This window comes from Octodon degus, unplaced genomic scaffold (assembly GCF_000260255.1).
Source record: "Octodon degus isolate 3935 unplaced genomic scaffold, OctDeg1.0 scaffold00077, whole genome shotgun sequence".
NCBI lineage: Eukaryota > Metazoa > Chordata > Mammalia > Rodentia > Octodontidae > Octodon > Octodon degus.
In genome coordinates this window covers 8,957,764-8,975,703 of record NW_004524653.1, presented here as the reverse complement: position 1 = coordinate 8,975,703, position 17,940 = coordinate 8,957,764, and the positions used below count along the sequence as shown (strand labels likewise).

At 53.1% G+C, this 17,940-nt stretch overlaps 1 protein-coding gene across 1 annotated transcript in view; it reads right to left on the bottom strand.

Annotated features, from left to right (window-relative positions):
- Positions 1-17,940, bottom strand: part of Prex1 (phosphatidylinositol-3,4,5-trisphosphate dependent Rac exchange factor 1) — a 168,115-nt gene that overhangs the window by 62,455 nt on the left and 87,720 nt on the right. Inside the window, exons 5-6 of the mRNA XM_004636113.2 lie at positions 11,638-11,739; positions 776-937 (exon numbers count right to left, since the gene is read on the bottom strand). Coding sequence (XP_004636170.1) covers positions 776-937; positions 11,638-11,739 — 264 coding nt within the window. The remainder of the gene's footprint in view (positions 1-775; positions 938-11,637; positions 11,740-17,940) is intronic.

Sequence of the window (17,940 nt, the reverse complement as noted above, 5' to 3'; positions counted from 1 at the left end):
TGCCAGGAAAAGAACGCTAAATCCCTAACCCAGCAAGGGCTACCATGACCAGAAAACCCAGAGGGCTCACGCGAATGATTCAGACAGCAATCTCTGTCCATGAGCCTTTCATCTTGGGTCTTACCCTCCAGCTCCAGCTGTGTTTACTCTGAGACTGATTTATTTACTTATAATTTCCCATTTCCTTCTGCAGACTCATAGGAAATTTGTAATAATCTAAGAAGGAGTGGGAGCTTAAACAAATAAATTATAAACAACGTGAAGAGCCGAAGAATCCTATCCCCTAATAATCACAGTGACAGCAAGACCAACACCTGCCCTTTACTGAGTACCTCCTCCATGCCAGGTATAGAAGAGGATTTGAAACATGAGCTTAATATTACCTACCAAGTAAGTGCTAAGCCTGAAGTGTGTCCTGGAGTAGGCCCCTGAATGCCACTTGGCCTCAAAAGCTCTAGGGCCCTTAATGGAGCACGGCATGTGGACAAATGAATGGGAAATAACAGGGAGCAGTGGGGATGTAGGAAAACGTGAGGCTCTGGGGGCTGTCGCGCCTGAGCACAGGAGACCCATATTACCAATTCTTGGAGAGAAACTAAACCTGGACTTTAATGTGGAGTCAGTTGGAAAATAAATAAGCTACTTTTTTTTTAAGCACCGTAGACCAAGCAAAATACGCTGCAGATCAACCCTAGCACCAGGCCGCAGTCTGCCCCTGTGGCCTGGCACTAGGGCCCTCTGAAGCCCGGGTCCTCCACTGTCCTGCTGTGCGCACCTCCCAGCCCTCAATGTGAGACTGCAGCTGCTCCAGGGCTTCCAGTTTCTCCATCTGCCGCTTGGTCTCATTGATGTTGGAGCACACCGTCTTCATGGCCTGCAGCGCACTCTGCACCGCAGGGTGGTCCGGATGCTTGCCTGGTGTCCGCTTGGCCAGCTCCTGAGGCAGAGCAGGAAGAGAGGGACAGATGTCAATCCAGAGGGCACCTAGCCTGGAGTCAGCTCCTACCAGCAATCGGAGTGACCTGGGGCCGGGAGTCCACTCATTCATTCATGCATGCAGCACTCATTCTATAAATGTCACCTGGTCATCTCCTCCATACAGTATCATCATGAGAAATACTACAACAGGTCAGAAGAAGAGACTAGGAAGTGCTATTGCAGACAGGGAGGTCAAGCGAAGTCTCCTGGAGTGACATCTGAGCAGAGAGCCTGGCTGAGCCACAACCTAAGAGAAGAGTGTCCCCAGCAGAGGGAACAGCAAGTGCAAAGGGCTGGGGCAGAGGCCCACATGGTATTTAAGAAGAGCCAGGAGGCAATGCACAGCAAGTAGAGCAGACAGAGAGAGGTGGACAGTCACCCGGTGACCACAGAGACAGCTCCTGCCCTCATTTCCTTAGCAGAATAAGTATTTTAAAAATGCCCCCTGGGGCTGTGCCCAGCGGTGCAACGCTTGCCCATCATGCATGAGGTCCTGGGTTCAGTCCCCAGGAAGGATGGGGGGAGGGGCATCACCGTCACAAGACCCAGGCCACACAGATGTGGCCAGGAGCTCTCTTCCGTGGCCCACCTCTTTGCCACTTCTCCTTTGCTCCTGGAGAATCAGAGACCTCCCTGTCCCTGCAGACACAATGATGCCAGATGCTGCGGAGGGCCAGTTCCCTGCACCTTGAGCCCAGCTTCACACCCACCAACCAAGAGGACGAGGGTGACAAGAATAGTGGCAGTTAGTGCCCCACCACTGAGCCTTGCCCTAGCTCCTGTGGTGGTTTGTTTACCCTCATTGGCAGCTGGAAAGACTAAGGCCCAAGGCCTTAAAGCAAGAGGAGGGATTGAAACACGAACTCATCTGTGCATGTTCTTTACAGTGAGGGATAAATTGGACATCACAGGAAAAATGCCCAATATGTACACAGTAAGCACTCAGTGCATGCTCCTGTGGCATTCTGGGTGTGACTGCAAGCAGACTCTGCCCACAAAGCTGGATTGTGATGGCTCTGGAGAGGCACACAGGGAAGACGTGGCCCCATGTCATGAAATCCCCACCAGGAATCAGAAATGGGACGAGGCAGAGCAAGGCCCCAGCTGCAGCAGGCGCACCTCCCTCCGTCTCTCCCCAGATCTGTCTGAGCAGCTGTGTGCCCTAGCACCCCAGTGGCCCCCCCAGAGAACGAGATGCCTCAGGGAGGCCCTGGTCAAGGGGAGCCATTGGCAAGGAAGCCACAGCAGCACTCGTGACAGCAGCCAATCCCCTCCCTACTCCACAACATAGGCACTGCTGTATCCTCCCAGACAGAGTAGACAGGTGAAGTCATCCGCCCAAGGTCACCCAGCAGATGTGAGCCCAGCAGTCGGCTCCAGACTTTGTTACTGGTTACTGCCTTCCAGCCCAGTACACAGAGCACTTTCTGCTCCAATACGTACACCACAGTAATTCTTGATCGGTGCAAGATGAGCACATACAGGTGGAGGGATAGAGGGTAGGGGTCCAAGCCTGAGGATGGAGGCTTGTGGGCAGAGCCTGAGTGAGGGGAAGGCATGGCCCATCAGCCACCAGCAGGACAGCACTCCAAGGCCCAGAACAGCACATGCAAAGGCCCTGGAGCATTGAGGGACAGCAAGGAGGCCAGCAAGGCTTCAGCAAAGGGGGCAAGAGAAAGGGAGTGGCCACAAGGCTGGGGAAGCACCTGAGGCCAGGCCACGGGCAGAGGCTTCTGGGTTCTATCCCACGAGCCGGCGGGGTGCTGGGGGTCAGGAGCCAAGGCTTGAGACCACCCGACCCTCCCTGTAAAAGATCCCGCCTTGGGCCTCTTGAAGACGGCCATGTAGAAGAGCTGCAGCGTGATCAGAAAAGCAAGAAGGCCACTTGATGGCTGCTGCAGGTGTCCAGGCAGGAGATGACAGCCCGCACAGGAAGCTTAGGCCTCGACATCTGTTCATGGGCTCACTGTCCCAGTGTGGCCCCAGCTGGCCCCACGCTGGGCTCCCTGCTGGGGACAGAGATAACACAGATACCACCCTTGGCCTCTGGTACCGACAGCCTGCTCATAGGCACAGCCTGGATAAACCACAGTCACTGTCCCATTCACTCGGTCCCCTGCCCTGGACCAGACCAGCTGAGGCCAGGTCGCCAGTGTGGGGCCAACGGGGGACAGCGCTACCTGACCTGCTCATCCCAGAGCCCTGGAAGCTGAAGGCCGTGCCACTGCGCTGACAGTCCCCCGTGAGGCCGCCACACCCAGCAGTCAGTAAACATGAGAAAAGGTTAGTTCCCTTTTCTGCCAGGCTACCCGCACCTCTCTCCCTGCCTTGGGTCAGCACAAAGGTGAGAAGCAAGACCCGGCCAGGCCCAGTGCACAAAAACTAACTCCAAGCTGAGAAGACTAAGCAGGAGAGCCCAACCTACAAAACCATGAGAAGAAAACACAAGAGTCAATCCTAATAACCTTAAGTTAGGTTAAAAAAAAAAAAAAAAATCTCCAGCTATGATACCAAAATGTACAAGTCATCAAAAAATACAGATAAACCAGATTTCCTCAGAATTAAAAACTCCCATCCAAATTCTTTCTAAGGCAGTAGCAAGAAAATGGTATTTGTGATAGAGAACTTGTGCCCAGAAAACATGAAGAACTCTCACAAAAGAACAACAAAAAGATCTAGCTTTTCCACCTGTTTTATTTGAAAGAGTCTTTAGTGCTTCTCTGTGTCAGAGTTGGAACACCCAGTCAGTCTCAGACAAGCATAAAGTCTGGGTATCTCCAAAGCTGATGCGAGCTTAAGCTCTACCAGCAAAAGTCGATGGTGTAAAAGCAGGGTGCTGACGCAGCTGCTGCCCGGTTCAGAACTGAACATACTGAGTAAGTGAGTGGAGTCTACTTTTAAGGAGACGGACTGCAGCGCTGAAAGTCCCAGAACACCCCCAGTGTGACAGCTACCAGGACTTACTTGGCCTGGTCCAAAGGAGGCTGCTTTGGAAGGAATTCTAGAGTTGTTTGCTAAGCCTTGCAGGAGTGCACACGATGAAGAACCCCCTTGAGTCCCTAACACTGCAAAGGGTCCAAGGTGACCCACGTGGGCGGCAGCTGCACTGGCGTTCGTCCATCCTTACACTTTTGGGAGGCAGTGAGTCCTGCACCCTCACAGCTATCAGGGATAGACTCGAGCCTGCCTCGGGCTGCTCACAGCTCCAACAGCACAGCAGAGCTTGAGACTGGGAAGCTTAGGTCGAGACATGAGCTCTGAGGAGAGGAAGGAGCCGGCTGAGCCACCACATTCACCGCATGGCTTCCATGTGGCCTTGCACAAGTGACCTCACCTTTCCGAGCCCAAGTTTGCACACCTGTGAAACCTACTAGCATCCCTCCCGGGTCCACCAAGCACGGTGACAAATGCAGAGAGTAAGAACAGGTAGTAAGAACACAGTATCTATCAGCTTCACTACCACCTCCACAGTGGTAATAGCCCCCTGTATTCCCATTTCTGCCTGGTAAGGATAACACGAAGCAGAGTCACCATGGTAGTCATAACAACCGGCTTCTACTGAGCGCCTGCGATGCACAGATCGCTGCTCCAACTTGACATTTATCAAGTCGCTTCACGCTCAAATCATTCCAAGGAGGGACCGTTATTCTCCCACCCTACAGTCAAGGAAACTGAGACAGAGAAGGACAAAAGCCCCGTGCTGAAGGCCACAAAGGCAGCAGGGCACCTAGTGGGAGCTGACACATCTGCAGCTCTCTAAGAAGTGACAACAGGGAGAAATAAACCCTCCACAACATGGCTCTCAGAATACACATATCTGAACAGAGACCCACCCTGGGGACTCCTCAGAGAAACTGAGGGCAAACCATGTAATCGCAACTCCTCTGGAAGCTGAGGCAGGAGGATCCGAAGTTCAAACCCAGTCTGGCAACTTAGCAAGACTGTGTCTTAAGATAAAAAAAAAATAGAAAGGTCAGTTGCTCGTGTGTGGCTGGACGTCATGGCGTGAACGTGTGACATGCAAGCTGCACTAGGCCTTTCATCACTGAAAGCTCTAAAAGGTTTGCCAACACACCTAGGCTCAGTACCGCCAGAAAGAAAGAAAGGAAAGGAAAGGGAGGTGAGGGAGAAGTGGGGAGGGAAATCAAGAAGGAAGGAAAATAAAAAAAGAGAAAAGATAACACAAGATGGGTGGGGAGGGAACCCCTCCTGATGCAGGCTGATGACCTCCCCAGCACCCATTTACAGGCCGTGTGGTTTTGACAGCCGTCCGAGGCGAGGGCTTCCTGGAAGAGAGGATGTCGAGGCAGAGAAGCCCAGGCTTCCGCAGGGGCCTCCTCTCCCCGCACCCTCCAGCTCGTTTGCCGAGAGGGTGCCTGCGGGGATGGCACTGTGTAGCCCCACTGTGCCCTAAAAGGTGAGGTCCCTGTCCCTTCATGGCTGTGAGTGGACAGGATGGGACCACGGTCTCCTCTCTCAGGCCAGACAGGGGCAAATATTTGTGTCTGAGGCCACAGTCAGCTGCACCCAGCTGTCTCAGCCTCACTGGAGGCCCAGGTAAGGACTGTGGGAAGCACAGGGGAGACAGGACAGGGCCCATGGCCAGGCCTAGGCTCCATGCCCCTCTCCTGGCTGTGGGATCCCAGAGAGGCCATTCCAGTCCAGCTCCCAGAGTGTATTCATGATCAAAGCCAGAACCAACCTTCTGTCCTACTGCCTACAATAGGCAGAATGTGGGACCTGCTGAGCCAGGGGACTTCAGGCTGTGCCTCAGATGAGAAGGAAAGACACGGTCTCCTTTCCCCAGGAGACACAGACCCAAGGCGGAGAGGACCAGGAAGTCAGCTCCTCATCACAGGATCTGGACGTAGCTACACCTTAAGCCACACCCTCCCTGGATCTTCTCCGTTTTCCCTTCTCTCTTTGAATAGGTAAATTTAAGTTTTCAAAGGTTTTCTTTAACATCATAGAAATAACAAACTGGGTTTTCAGTCGCTGGCAAGCAGAAGCATCTGAAGATGAACCTACGAAATCACAGAGTGCAAAGCTGGATTTGTCACTAGGAGACACCACAGTACCCGTTATTTCCTGTGACCTGAGGTTGATGGCGCCCCAAAGGGAGATGTGGAGTTCAAAGTGTGCTGTCCTTTTCACAAAGAGGAAAAGGCAGCCCCAGGGATGGGGTCTGGCCTGAAAACCACAGCAAAGCTTCCTGGGGACACGCAGCCAGTGCCCCGGAGGGGCTGTCACTGCTCTGTACACGCAGCTCTGTCTGAGGCTCCATGTCTGAACTCACAAAGCAGGGCCCTCTTGAAAAGTCACAGTTCCTGGGTGCCCCTGCCATCCCTAGGGTGACAGCAGGATGCAAATGAAGAGGAGCTGAGACGACCGCCACTTAGAGAGGGAAAAGGGAAAAGAAGAAGCGAAACACATGTAGAGGTCCAAGAAAACCCAGAACTAAAAAGCTGCCCAGCACAGCAAAGAAAACCTCCACGCATGCAAATCACAGGCAGTTTCACACCAACAGACTGTGACTCCGACTGTTTCAGACCCTGCTCTGTGTCAGGAAAAAGAGAACATCCACGGCTGGTGATGAGCGGGGAGGGAAGGCATGCTTAGGTCTCCCACACGCCCTCCACTTGAGGAGGCCGGGACAGCAGGAGGAGGGCATCACCGCTGCTCCCGGGCTTCCATGAGAATGGGCCACCCAACGTGGCCAGCCGCCTGCCCTCTCTCAGCTTAGCCCTCTGGCAGTGTGCAGGGCATCAGACTGCGCCAAGGGCTGTGAGCCACCCCATGCCGCAAAGCCGGGGTTCTGGTCACCCTGAGCCGCATCTGCACCTGACAGAAGCAACTACCAGTGCAGAGGCACCATCCTCAGGGTGGGACAGGTGCTCCCGTCGGCCACGCCTTCGCCTGCCACGCAAGCCGCACAGGGCTCGCCCACATATTGCCCCCTCCCTGCAGGCGCCCATGTGTGTGTCCCTTGGTTAGAAGCTCTGGGCAGACCCCAGCTCTGACCTTCCTAAGCGCACAGCTCACCCTAAATTAGGTCTGTCTACATCTGCACTGTGATGATGGGGTGTGGCGGTGGTGACAGTGGCTATAAATTATGATGTATCGGTGGAAGGAAGAGACAGAGATAAACAGAGACAGAGAAAATAACTGAACAACCCAAAAACTTAAAACTGTTCAAAAGAAAGAGCAGGACAAATAAAAATTAAAAAGATATTAGAAGTGAGTGGTACTGGGGATCAAACGCAGGACCTGCGCTTGCCAGGAAGATACTTATGCCACTGAGCTATCTCCCTGGCCCTCAAAAATACTGATTAAAAAAAAAAAAAACCTTAATACAGTTTCGTTGATAATGAATGAAACAAAGACAATAAAAGTGGCTCATAATTATTATGCATGGTTAGGTATTTCATGAGTATCTCATTTATTCTTCATATTAACCTATAAGAAGGCACTACTGACAGAGGAAGACACTGAGGTACAAACAAAACGCTTGACCGCACCGGCCCCCCTGCCATTCCCTCTGCATGAGCATCTCCCCATCAGCGTGCGAAGTGCTTCGGTGAGTTTTCCCGCAGGCTCCTCAGCTCTCCACAGCAAGCCCATTACAGCAGGGGAAATGAAGGCACAGAGAGGCCGAGTATGTCGGCCTGGGCCCCACACTTCGGGGCAGCAGAGCTGGACACTGTGTGGCGAACAGGGCAGAACGCAGCAGGACCCGGGAAGAGCAAGGAGGGCTCCTGGGATGGCACGTGGAGCCTGGCTTTGAAAGGAAGGGTGAGAGCAGGCCCCCACACAGGAAGGAGCCTGAGCAGAGGCAGACAAAGGCGGGGATGCTGTGGGCGAGGTGTCAGGGCCCAGCCCAAGAGCAGTATGGGGCGGGTGCTGCGGTGGGTCGGGGAGGATGGAGCCAGGACAGTTGGGACCGCAAAGAAGAGACCTGTCACTTCCGGTGCCTTCTCTGCAAGCAGGTGACACTGCCAATCCATGGAGGATAGCTGTGCCTTCCATAACGTCAGGGCCGGAGGAAAACCCCAAAGAGAAGAGCAGAAGTCACCAGGATGGTGGCGAGATCTGGTCGCCAGTATGAAACAGCTCAAAGGATCAGCACGGCCAGGAGCCCCACAGCGGTCTCCAGCTGTGCACAGACCAGCACCCCAAGCCCAAATCATTACCCTGGACACATGGATGGAAAACTTGGCAAAGGCTGAGCGTGCCAGCTCTCTATCCCCAGCCTGGGAGCCAAAATAGGATGTTCCAGCTATTCTTAGGCCACTCGAGGTCAGCCTTCTGCGGCTGCTCCCAAAGCGGCTTTCAGTCTCGCCTCCTCCCTGTTCCCACCCCAGAGCCTCAACCCTGTGCTCTGCACCCTTGTGCTGGGACACAGGGCACACGGGCCTGCGGGACATCTGCCGGGACCCTGGACTGTGGAAGGGTCCGGGGGGCAGGCTGGGGTCTGAGCTCAGCTGGCCAGGGTCACGGGATCATCTCTGTAAAAAAGCGCTGGAAAATGTGACAGTGAAGACGAATTCCACTTGGGCGGGTGTGACAGTGGGGCTGATGCAGATGTTCCAGCTGCAGTGCCAAAGGTCAGGACACCGAGCACTCCCATCAGGCAGGAGTGTGGCTGTCCCCCAGGAATCTGAGGGCCAGCTGGCTGGTCCCCAACACTCCCCTCCTTAAACACAAATAGAGACAGGAAAGGGTTCCTGCCCTCTGGGAGGCTGAGGCAGGAGGATCACAAGTTTGAGCTCAGCTTGGACAATTTAGTGACTCAGTAAGACTCTATTTAAAAATACCAAATGGAAAAGGGCTGGGAATGTAGCTTAGCGTGAAAGCCTTGAGTTCAATGCCTAGTACCACAAAAGAGAGGGAGAGAAAGAGAGAGACACAGACAGGGCTGGCGACAGGGACAGAGACAGAACCCACATCACTCTGGCCTCCAGCTGTGTTTCCTCTAGGCTGCTTCCTTCCACCCCGCACTTCACACAGGCTGTCCCTACTGACTCTGTCCTCCTGGGGATCCACTGCCCAACAATCCCCTGGACTCCAGCCCCTGGGGAATTTCCAGCCTCGGGAAGGGCTAAGCCTCACTTCAGGCTCTTTGCCCACCTGCATCCAGAAGTCCTGCCTACAACTGTTAAAAACAGTACAAGCTGGGTGTGGTGGCACACACCTGTAATCCCAGCACGGAGGAGGCTGAGGCAGGAGAATCTCCATGAGTTCAAGGCCAGCCTGGACTGCACTGGGGAAACCTTGTCTCAAAAAGACTACATAAATAGATAAATCAGTACAAATGTGCTGCTCCAAGAGCCCAGTGGGACCCCAGTCTCTGTCAAGGTCCAGAAACCGGAGGGTTAATACACCCTCTCAGCTCTGGGGCTGTAGCTGTTGGCTCTTCTCTGAGTCAGATACTCAAGATTTTGAACCCAGGAAAGCAGACCAGCCCCTGGCCCCCAAACACAGGGCCATCAGCTGGTCTTTTCAGCATCCTGCTTAGGGAACTACGAAGGTCCTCATCTCTGATACCCAGCAATACCCAGCAGATACCCAGCTCTGGACAGCTGCCTCCCTTCTCTGGGCCTCCTCACCCCTTTTCCACAGCCGGAGTGCCTGGCCCTCGGCGCTGTACACGCCCACATCATCACAGCCCAGGAGGGCCATTAACACAAACCCTGGACCACAGAAGAGAAACTGACCTGTAGGATGGGAAGTGACTAGATCAAGGTTACACCGCAAGAAAGGGGCAGAGCTAAACCCAAACGCTGGAAGGCTCTGGCTGCTGAGCTCAGCTCTGATCCAGGAACAGCAGACTGTTTCTGTCAAGGGTCAGTCCTAGATACGTGGCTTCTCTGACCACATTTGGTTTCTGCTGCGTATCATTCTCTGTGCTGCGCTGTGCTGTTCTCTGCTCGGCTCTGCCCTACAACCCTTCTAAAAAGAAAAATACAAGCCAGGCATAGTGGCCTATATCTATAACCCTAGCACCCATGAGGCTGAGGCAGGAGGATTGCTGTGGGCTACATAATGAGTTCAAGGCCATCCTGAACTACACAGTGAGACTCTGTCTCAAAAAAACCAACAAAAATACAAGCCCCATTCCAAGCTCACAGGCTGCAGGAGACAGGCCATACACACACTGAGCATATGCTACCTGTGCATCCTCTAAGCCCCTACAGTGTTCTACCTCCTAAACACACAAGTGACGTGAGCTAAGAAGAGACACCAACAGATGCAGCAGCACACGCTGCAGGGCCACCTTGGCTGACAGGCCACCAAGGTACAGGTCCACCTGCGTAAGCTTTTGAAGCCACAGCCCTCCCGCCACCACCTGCAGGGGCTCCTTCTGCACATCCTGGAAGGGCAAACAGCTCAGCCAGAGAACGTGCAATGAGCACAGCATCCCACCCCACAGCCACAGGTCAGCAGCCTGTGTTACCAACCCGGCTACAGCCTCAGTATCTGGTGTAGTTTAGAGACTCGAGCAGAAAGTGAAGTTCGGGATTTCCCTTGCACCTCCCCCTCCTCTCTCCCAGTTCTCGCAGCAGGTGTGTGAAGGAGGCACCACCAGCCAAATAAAGCCCAGCGGTCAGCCGAAGGAACAGCTGCCAGACACAAGGCCTCGGGACAGAGCCAGCAGAGGCTCCAGCCAACAGCACCATTTGTAAATGCAGAAGACCCTGGGCCGTGAGCAGCTGATGGTGGCAGTCTCCACCCAGTGTGGGATCTTCCCAGTGGCTGACTCCGGTTCTCAGGATCAAGCTTTCTTAAGCTGGCGCATGAGTAGCAACGCTGCCTCAGCTGGTCTGACCAACACCGGACCAAAGTGAGGGCAAGAGATGAAACAGCAGGCATGTGGATGTCTGCAGTTTGCAAACCTGGCCCCTACACCTCTCCACTCCCTGCTTTCCAAACAGCACCCAGATTTGGGTAGAGGATCCATCTGACACCATTCCTGGGGCTAGTGCTGGGGGCTTCAGTGACTGGCTCAAGGTGGAGCCCATAACTCAAGTCTGAGCTCAGGGTAACTTGTTCAGAAGCAGACCTGGTCCAGATCTCAACCAATGACAGAACACAACATGGACCTGCTCAAAAGTCATTGGATCAGAGTAGAAGATGGGACCACATCTCAGCCAATCAGAACCCAGCTCTACCCAACTGATAATGACTGTTTCAGGGGTAAAACAGACTAGGAGATGATAAATGGTCCAAGCAAAGGCTCTGGGTAACTGCTTCAAGTCAAACCATGTGACCCAGGCCCAGAGCTTTTGGAAGGTGATGTTCCATTGGCCAAAGATGGTCACAGCCCAAGTCGATCTTAGAACTTTCATCCCAACTACTAGAAGACAGGTTTGCTCCCTCCTGCTGACTTTAAACTTGCAAGGGTGTGAGGCCAGAGTGACTACAGCCATCTGCTACGATGTTAGAAATCAAGTTGAGTGGTGGAAGGCAGAGGGAACAGGAGAGAAAGGGACAGGGGCTTGGTTTAGATCCAGCCTGGCCCAAAGCCAAAAATGCTGCTAGACTTCTCAGCTTCCCAGCCAAACACATTTCCTTTCTGGCTGACACCAGTCAGAGCCAGCTCTTCTCTACCTCCGCTGTGGGGCTGGGAGCTGGGAGCTGGGAGCTGGGTGTGCATCTCACCTTGAGGAGGAGCGGATACTTGCAAATCCGCTGGATGGGAGATAGCAGGTAGCCCTCCAGCGGGATGTCTGTGGTCTTCCGGCCTCCCAGAAGCATGCAGCTCTGCAAAGGGACAGGAGACCATTGTTAAAACTCAGCAAGGACAGCACAGGGACGTGGCTACCTCACACATCCCAGGAAATGCTCCCAGTGCAGCGACAGACAGACTGCACTCGGGATGCAATCTACAAGCCCTGGGAGAGGGGAAAAGCCCTGGGAGAGGGGAGCAGGCACGGGGCTTGGCAGACTGGCCTGTGCACTAAATCCTACTTCCTCTTCTGGTAAAATCTTCCTGGGACAGAACACATTCACGACAGGCCGTCCATCCAGCTATCATGGGAGTGGTGAATCATTGCAACAGAGACCACAGAGTGGCAGAACCGAAAATATTTACTTTCACAGAAACGCTGGCCCAGTCCTGGCCTAGTGATACAATCCCAGATCCACAGCAGCGAACAGGAAGACGGACAGTCAAAACTGTCTTGCTCAGAATCGCAAAGACTGAGAAGCAACCTGAACAGCCATGAACTGGAGAATGGAAAAATACTTTTGTACTTTTAAATCTGTTGGTAGCAGATTTATACCATGACCCACAAAAGAGCAGATAAAGTAGAAAAGCTAGAGCCACACATCAGGGGTAAACCCTCAAAACATACTAGATCAAAAAAGAAAAATAGGAAGGCATGTATAGTACAAGCCCATTTAAAAGATTTTTCTTCCCCCAGTACTGGGAATTGAACCCAGGGTTATGCTAAGTTGCCCAGGCTTGTCTCAAACTCGTTAGCCCCTTGCCTTAGCCTTCCAAGTAGCTGAGGTTACAAGTGTACACCACCATGCCTGGCTATATAAATATTTTAAAAAGATGGAGAACAAAACCAGGTGTTGTTCATGGATAGCACACAGACAGTTAAATAAACATGCGTGTTTATTTGAAACCAAAGCACCAAATTCCCACAGGGGCTACTGCTGTGAAAGGACAATTAGGGAACCTGGAACATGACCACAGAAGCTTCAAATGAAATTGCAAATGTTGCCTTCCTTTACCTGGGAAATGGATATGTAGGCGCTGGCTTGGGATTGCTACCTCCTGGCTTGCAGAGTTAAGAAACACAGCTCTGAGCTGGCCAAATAGCTCAGTGGATTAAAGCGCCTACAAGCAGGCACAGAGGCCCGGGGTTGGATCCCCAGGCCTGCTGTTACAGCCCCGTCCCCAGAGCACACTGAGAGGGCAATTGAAACTGGGCATGGTGGTGTAAGCCTGTAATCCCAGCTCATTGAAGACTATAAACAGGTGGATCGGGCATGGTGGTGCAAGCCTGTAATCCCAGCTCGTTGGAGACTATAAACAGGTAGATCGCTACAATTCTGATCTCATAGTGAGACCCTGAATACCCTGTAGACCCTTCCCTAAAATACAAACAAAAAAAAGAAAGAAAGCAAGCAATACAGCTCTGTGGGGAGTCAAACACAGCCATCAGAACCTCCAAGCCGGCCCCAGCTCCGGCTCACACCAGTCATCTCACCTCCTTTCCTGTCAGTCTCTCCTCTAGGCCAAGCCAGGCCCTCTGGCCCTGGGCATCCTCCATCCCCTTCCCAGAATGCTCTCTTGTCTCAGTAAAAATCAGATCACTCTGTCACCACACACCACACACTGTGTCCAGTCAGGGGCCCCAATCCTAATTGTTCCATCTAAGTACTAACCGGCCCAACCCTGCTTAGCTTCCGAGATCGGACGAGACTGGGCGCGTTCAGGGTGGTTGGGCCATAGACTGCTGACTCTTAATTCTGACCTACAAACTAGAACTAATTGCTCTCTAGGTGTGGGGAATGAGTTAACAAACTAACGAATTAACAAATCAGCGAAGCAGGTGGGGGCAGCTCCTCTGTCTTTCTCCTCCACACCACCCTGGCAGACTGGAATGAATCTGGACTCTTGAGAAAGGGGGATTTCCACCCTGTCATTCATTCAAATACATTGTGTGCTCACCTCAGGCTGGGTGCAGTTCCAAGTAGGGGACCACCCCACAAAGCCGACTCCCCGCTTACATTCAAGTCCAGAGCACACTGCCACGGGGCACCCCAGCGGGGCTCTAGCCCTGTGTGCCTGCGTATCAGGAACCCATGCTCATGGTCTCGGGAATAAGCAGGAGGCGCTGCTGCCCATCAGTGAGGGAAAATTGAGGCATGGAGCCCTGGCCCAAGCCCACACACAGACTCCCCTGTCCTGCAGAGGCTGGAACAAGCTCTCTCCTTCAAGAAGCAGAATCCCGGTGACCCCAGGCCCCTGCTCACAGCTCCCACCCCTATGCGTGCCCCGGCACAGATGGGGCATCCAGACTGTGGCAGCTGGGGGATGCCAGGCCCCACGCTGCTCACACTCAGGCCTTTGTCCTCCGAGCCAGCACTCGTCACAAGCTGCCCTGGGTGATGTCAGCTCCGGGCAGAGAAGAGGAGCTGGGGCTGAGGGGGTGCCTTCCAAAAGCCCAGGGCCTGGCGGGCGGAAGGCTGGTCTCTTTGTGCGGGATCAAGGCGTCTTCACAGGAGTGTCACAGCCTCAGGACTGTCCCAGACACTGGCCACGCTACCCCAACCCCCTCAACTTACGAGATTGTTGTTTCACTCTATTTTCATTTAAAGGGTACAAAAAGCAAACACAGAGCTGCCATTCATCACTCTACTATTACCCTCTGGGCCCTGGGGAAGAAGTTTTGAGAACAATCTCCTTCATCTTCCTACTTCACAGAAGAGATTCAGGTGAGGCGGCAAGCTGGTGGCTTTGCCCACCTCCTGATGGCACCCTGCCCTGGCTGTCCTGGCACCCTCGCTGTTCCCGGTGCGTTGGCTCCCACCTGATGGATGTCACAGCAACCCACAGCGTGAAACACCCTCTTTATGCTGAGAGCACTCGTTTATTTCCCCATCCTGGCCCCTTCCCAAATTCGAATTCCCCACTGCCAGCCCGACACCCACCAGCTGTCACCCCAGCACCTTAACCCACACACACTGAAAGCAGAATGTTTTATCCCCGCCCCCCATACCTGCTCCTACCCCAGCCTTCACTGCCTGGGGAAAATGCCCTACCATTTTTCTCATTGTTTGGGCCCCCCTCATTCATTAGTACCCCAAAGCTGCTCTCAGTGAAACTGTGCCAGCTGGGCCTTTATACTCCACAGGGCCCCAGTATCTGCTCCTGCCAACCACCCAGTACTGAGTTGCCAGCCTCCTGTCTACACATGTGCAGTCACCTGCAGTGGGCTGCATGGTGGTTCCCAAAATGCCTCACGCACCTGGGCCTCACAATGTGACATTTGGAAAATAGGGTCTTTCCGAATATAATTAGTTAGGGTCACATGAGATGAGGGGGGCCCTAAATCCACTGCCTGGTCTCCTCATGAGAGGAAGAGAGGACCCTGAGGAGAAGACATGGGACAAGGCAGGCAGGGAGGGTAGCAGTACTATCAGAGCCAGGGAACACCTGCGGCCACCCCACAGGAAGCTTGAGAGGGGAGGCAGAGCTTCCCGGGAGCCCTCAGAGGGACCACAGCCATGCCGACCCCTTGATTTCAGGTCTCTGGCCTAAAAACCATAAGAGTAGGCTGCGTTCTTTAGGCCACCAGTTCCTGGCAATCGTGGGTGGCCCTGGGAAGGATCCTTGCCTGCCAGGGGAGTCTTTCCAAATGTAAATCAGCTCAAGCCCCCCCAGGGCTTCCCACCCCTCTCAGAGTCACAGCAGCACCACACACCCCACTGGGCACAAAGCTCCCACGTGCTGCACGGACCAAAGGAAGCCAGACCCAAAACCATCCTGTCGGGCTCCATCTACAGGATTCCAGAGGAGGCAGAGCCAACCCTTGATCAGAAAGCCACCCTGCATTCCCCCTGGAGGCAGAGGGCAGGGCAGGGCTAAAGCATAAGGGAGCCTTCTGGAGTGGAGGAAACATTCCCATCCTTCATCTCCACGGTGGTCCCACGAGTTCGGCAGATGTAAAGTCATCGTGCTGTGACTGCACTAGGCACGAGTACTACACTTCAATCTAAAGTTCTGTGAAGTTTCAGCCTCTTTTCAAGGATTAGCTGCTCCCACATTCCTGTCCTCTTTCAATCTCTCTGACCTCATGTCTCTTCTTCCTCCCTCCTCTTCCTGCTTGGCTTTCCTGCTGCCCCTCAAAAACACCCCTACCTCAGAGTTTTGCACGGCTGTTCCCCTGTGTGGACTGCTTTCCCTCCAGACGTCCCCTCCCTACCCTTCCACTTTATCACCATCTGCTTAACTGTCATCTAGGGCCTAGTCTCCCCAAAGACCAATCTAAAACAGGAGCCACACCCCAGCTCCTGAAAGCATCCTGTCATCCTCTATTCACTTTATTTCCTTGATACCCTATGACATATCACTTAAGTCTCCCTTCCTAGAATGGCCACTCCATGTGGACAGTGACATTTCTTGCCCTGTTCACTTTTGGATCTGCAGGTAATGAACAAACGACTAAGTCACCTCATTTAATAGACAAGAAAGTGGAGGTACAGAAAGCTAAAGTCCTTGGCCCAGCACTCAGCTGGTGTGCAGCAGAGCATGAATGGAAAGGCTGACTCTGTTCCCAATGCCTTCACGTCCCTTAACAGACGCACGACAGCTCTTTCGCAGGTGGCCAAAAGCTGGGAGATGCCAGCAAGGAGGGAGACAGATGGTAGGTGTGCTGGTACCACACACTCCCTCCCCTGCCCTACAGGCCCCGCCCAGCTGCTGCTGGGAAACTGGCAGTTGGCCCACCAGGAAGACTGCACACAGAGCGGACGGAAGGCGAGGGCAGTGCGGCTCTTCCCTTCCCATGCCCTGCTCTCACCTTCCTGGCAACTTCCTGCTTCTCAGGACTCAGCTGAGGCCAAGGACATTCTCGGAAGGGGGAAGGGGGGACTCCGGGCAGTGGGGACCACAGCAAGGTGGTGCTGCCCGAAGAAGACAAAAAATGCCGCGGTCTCTGAACTCGGGCAGCCTTGCTCTAACACGAATCTTTGCATTCTGCCCACATGATTTCACAAAGTAGGTGCATAAATGTTCACACGAAGGTTCAGACAGCAGGGGTAAAAAGCCTCAGCCAATACAGCTTGGTACATCTGAGACAAAACTGGAGACTAGGCAGCCAATGCACCTCCCTCAGGTCATCACGGGAATGGGGTAGGACAGCGGGAGCTCAGCCCAGAGGGAAAACGCATGACATTCCCAATCAGAATTACAGAAATGCTGCACTCGAGACTGCGAGCAAAAGAGAAATGACTGGGAATTCATTATATCATCTAGCTGTCTGGGAACCTGCCATCACGCCTTATGCCATGTAAATTTAACTGGTGTTGCATTCTGAATTCTGTACGGATTGATGGGGGGAAAGAAACATTATTATTGGCATGACAAGATGAGAGATTTTGAAGTGAAAGACTAAGACTGGAACCCCTGATGAGCTTGTTACTTTTCAGGTGTGGACCCACTTAATATTTTGGAATCATCAAAATCACCTTAGGCAAAGCCTGTGAGCACCTCCTCCCACCCAATGTATTCATCTTCCACAGCAATAGAATTTTTAGCTGGGAACTGAACTGGCCAGAGTCAAGGCTACATTTCCCAGCCTCCCTTGCAGCTAAGTGTGGCCATGTGACTATGTTCCAGCCAATGAGATGTGAGCAGAAGAGATGCACATAGCTTCCTGTTATGTCCTTGAAGGAGACAGGTGTGCCCTCCTCACTCTCCCTGCTGCCCACTATCTGGAATTACGACATGTGGGCTGTCATTTTAGCCCTTGGTGGTGAGGGCCACATCCTAAGACCTTGACCCCTGACCCATCCCACAACCATATTGTCAATGCAAGAGAGAAATAAATGTCCACCTTAATGTAATAAACCAGTTATTTGGGATGTCTTCCAAGTAAACAAGGTCCTGCTACACATAGAAGGATATGGAAGACTCAAAGTACCAAATGAGAACTTGGTTTATGCATAAGAGAAATCCTCTGTAAGTGTGGGAACACCATCATGTATATCTGCTTCTGTGCCTGGCCAATACCCATCCCCAGCTAACTTTCTTGTACTTCCACAAATGCAAGCCAATTCTCCTTTTAGGGATCCATGCCACCCTCAAGCCCCACAGTATGGATGGACCTGACTGCACCTTTTACCTCCAAAAATAATCACTCAGAACATCATTCAACCCCCTCAGCAACTGAGTGCGGGATTACGTTTTTGAGCTAAGCTCAGCCAATGAGCATCAGACTCAGG